The 3525-nt window shown below is 50.6% G+C and overlaps 1 protein-coding gene across 1 annotated transcript in view; it reads right to left on the reverse strand.

The window, feature by feature from the left end:
• Positions 1-162: 162 nt before the first annotated feature.
• The window catches only part of Nphp4 (nephrocystin 4), a 53400-nt gene continuing 50037 nt past the window's right edge, over positions 163-3525 (reverse strand). The window contains exons 8-12 of the mRNA XM_005353757.2: positions 3287-3403; positions 2593-2744; positions 2291-2482; positions 1251-1438; positions 163-185 (exon numbers count right to left, since the gene is read on the reverse strand). Coding sequence (XP_005353814.2) covers positions 163-185; positions 1251-1438; positions 2291-2482; positions 2593-2744; positions 3287-3403 — 672 coding nt within the window. The remainder of the gene's footprint in view (positions 186-1250; positions 1439-2290; positions 2483-2592; positions 2745-3286; positions 3404-3525) is intronic.

The raw sequence follows: 3525 nt of genomic DNA on the forward strand, positions 1-3525 counted from the left end.
AGCCTGCGCCCAGTGGGCACACACAGCGACCACAGGGCCATTGAGAAAGCCTGCGCCCAGTGGGCACACACAGTGACCACAGCGCCACTGAGAGAGCCCGTGTCCAGTGGGCACACACAGCGACCACAGCGCTGTCGAGAGGAGGCCAGTGCTGCAAAGGTGTCACATCACAACCACAAAAGCTCCTGTAAAAACCAGAGACGGGCATCTAAGCCCACACCTGACCTCACCCCCAGGGCCCAGAAAAGGAGGGAGCAGATAGCATATGGGAGCCACTGCCACAAGGCAGAAAGTGAGTCTAGACTCACAGAAGCTCACAGGACAGCACGGCTCACAATAAGGAAAGACAGTCGACAAGTGAGAGCGCCACCCAACCCACTACAGCAAGGGGACTCCAGCTGTTAGTCTTTAATTACAATTATACACAGACACACACACACACACACACACACATGGGTACAGCAACACACATGCACACAGCAACACACACAGACATATAGACAGACACACACAGACATACAGATAGACACACACAGACACATGCACACACATGGACACACTCACACAAACAGACACACACAGAGACATACACAGACACTTACACAGGCAGACACAGACATACAGACAGACACACACAGACACATGCACACACATGCACACACATGCACACACTCACACAAACAGACACACACAGAGACATACACAGACACACTTACACAGCAGACACAGACATACAGACAGACACACACAGACACATGCACACACATGCACACACATGGACACACTCACACAAACAGACACATACAGAGACATACACAGACACACTTACACAGGCAGACACAGACATACAGACACACACATACATGCACACACACAGACACACTTACACAGACACACAGAGACATAGAGACACACACAGGTACACACACAGACAGACATGCACACGGACACACACAGACACACTTACACAGACATATAGACACAGACACATAGGCACACACATACATACAGACGCATACACATACAGACACACAGAGACACACACACATAGGCACACATACGAAGACAGACACATACATATATACAGACACACAGACATATAGACACACACAGACACACTCAGGCACACAGACACAGATACACACACACAGACCCACATGCAGACAGACACACAAATAAAAAGAAAAGGAATTATAAAAATCACAGCCCCACATAAAGTCTAGCAAGGCATTCTTGCATCCACCACTTACCAGCATCAAAGGAGCCGTCTTTGTTAATGGGGACGAGGACGTGGGACACGGAGCTGGAGCTGCTCTTGCCTGTCCCATCCAGCTTCACCAGATGCAGGCGTGGCGTAGTCTCAGGAGGGAAACGGTAAAACTGGAAGGTGAAATACACGGTCTGTGGCCATGGTGCTCCTGGGCAGTCCTGGGCCGCTCTGAACACAACAACAGGGAATAATCAGACATCCCAGCATGGGACATGCCCAGGGACAGGACAGGTTCCTCAGTTACTGCCAAGAGCAGCTTTGTCCTCTCGGAGGACAGGATGGTAGCTATTCCAGGTGCCATGACCTCCTGGCTGGAGGAGCTGCTGTGGGCAACACTGGAGTCTGAGAACTGGGCATGCATGGGGCAGGTTTAAATTAGCCCAGAAGACCGCACAAGGTGGTGAAAACAGACAGTCAGTCTGGAGTCAGGATGAGAAAAACACCAATGTTTAAGATGAATGTAACTGATTACTGATTCAGTTGTGGTGATCTGAATGAAATGGCCCCCATAAGCTCACAGGAATGGCAGTATTAGGAAGTATGACCTTGTTGGAGGAAGTGTGTCACTGTGGGGTGGACTCTGAGATCTCATATATGCTCAAGTCACACCCAGTGTCTCAGACCACTTCCTGCTGCCTGCAAGGTCAAGATGTAAGAACTCTCATCTGCCTCTCCAGTAATGTTGTCTGCTTGCATGCCACCAAGCTTCCCATCATGATGACAATGGACTGAACCTCTGAACTGCAAGTCACCCCACTAAATGTTTTCCGTTATAAGAGTATCTGTGGTCATGGTGTCTCTTCACAGCAATAGAAACCCTAAGACAGTCATTATACACCATATAGCCATATCAGACTACAAACCACCCCATAAACGCACACAATTACTACATGCATCAATTAACTCAGAACATAGATGGCCCTGTCCCAGCGGGTAAAGCCTGAACATGGACCATGCTGAGAGTCAGATCGTCGGCAGGAGGAAGCCAGGGAGCACTATAGATGGGCACCTTGAAACTACCTGCTGAAGGCCAGAAACTGCAGCACTATCTCATTCCCTCCAAGACAGTCTGACTCTTCCTTCTGAGGGTTGAATCTCACGGGGTCAGTGGGGTTGACGGCTTCCACCGGCTGCTGCCTGGCATCAAGGATCTCAGGGAAGCCGGATGACTGCAGGAGCACCATTGCAGCTCTCGAGAGCTGGCTTCTAGAGCTGAAGTAGAAAAACCCCTCAGTCCAAATCCTAGGCGGTGCTGTGCACACCTCTCCACGAGAGCCTGCTCATCAAAACCAGAGGTCCAAGGCCTCCCCACTGAGAATTACCTCCTGCTCTGGGCCCCCATAACAATGGGGGCATGCAAAGGAGTGAAGGGAAGTTCCTGGAGATGATCAATGACAGCAGGGGTCCCCAGAACCAGGGACGTCTGGCTCAGGTCAGCTTCCAGGTGGGAGACCCTGCCCTCTAACACGGATTCCTGCAGAATAAAAGCAGGGCTCAGCTGTGCAGTGAGGCCCCAGAGGAGCTCAGGCCCAAGGGTTTACTGCCCCAATGACTTCTGGGAGGTCATCAGCTCAGCAACTATCAATACAGGAGGTTTTTAACCTCAGGTAAACAATGACTGATTTTAGCATCTGTCCCATGCAATACTTGGGCCAAACTAAAAATAAAAAAAAAAATCCATTTTTTAAAATTTTGTTTTTTATCTTTAAGTCAAGGCTAACCAGTCATTCTACATTTTATACAGCAACATCATCTGTGAGTTACAAAGCAACAAGGAAGAAACCACCAAATGCCAAGCGGTTCGGCAAGACACCACATTCCTGTTTGGTCCCAGAATGGTGGCAAAGGTCTAAGGTGGAAAGTCAGGTACCACCTACCCCTCCAATCCCACAGCCCACATCACAAAGAACACCCCAAGGCCTTGGCACCCAACCAAGCAACCATCAGACTTCCTTCCCATCAGGAGGTGATGAGCTTGTGTGGGAGAGGGAAGCAGGACAGGATGGGTATACTTACTGCCTGGAGCTGGGGACCCTGAGGGGACTGAGAGCTGTCCAGGGCCTGAGGAGGGATCTTGGAAGAGCTGCGTGGAGTCAGAGACTGTGGGGAGGCTGCCAGCTGGGAGAGCGACAGCTGCAAAACAAGAGTTCTTGGGTGAAATGCTCCGAGTATACCAGTCAATGCACGGAGCCCCCAGCACACACGTGCCCGTGCAGACCCCGTGGGAGAGGAAGACACAGGAGCACACGCGTGCC

This window comes from Microtus ochrogaster, chromosome 10 (genome assembly GCF_000317375.1).
Source record: "Microtus ochrogaster isolate Prairie Vole_2 chromosome 10, MicOch1.0, whole genome shotgun sequence".
NCBI lineage: Eukaryota > Metazoa > Chordata > Mammalia > Rodentia > Cricetidae > Microtus > Microtus ochrogaster.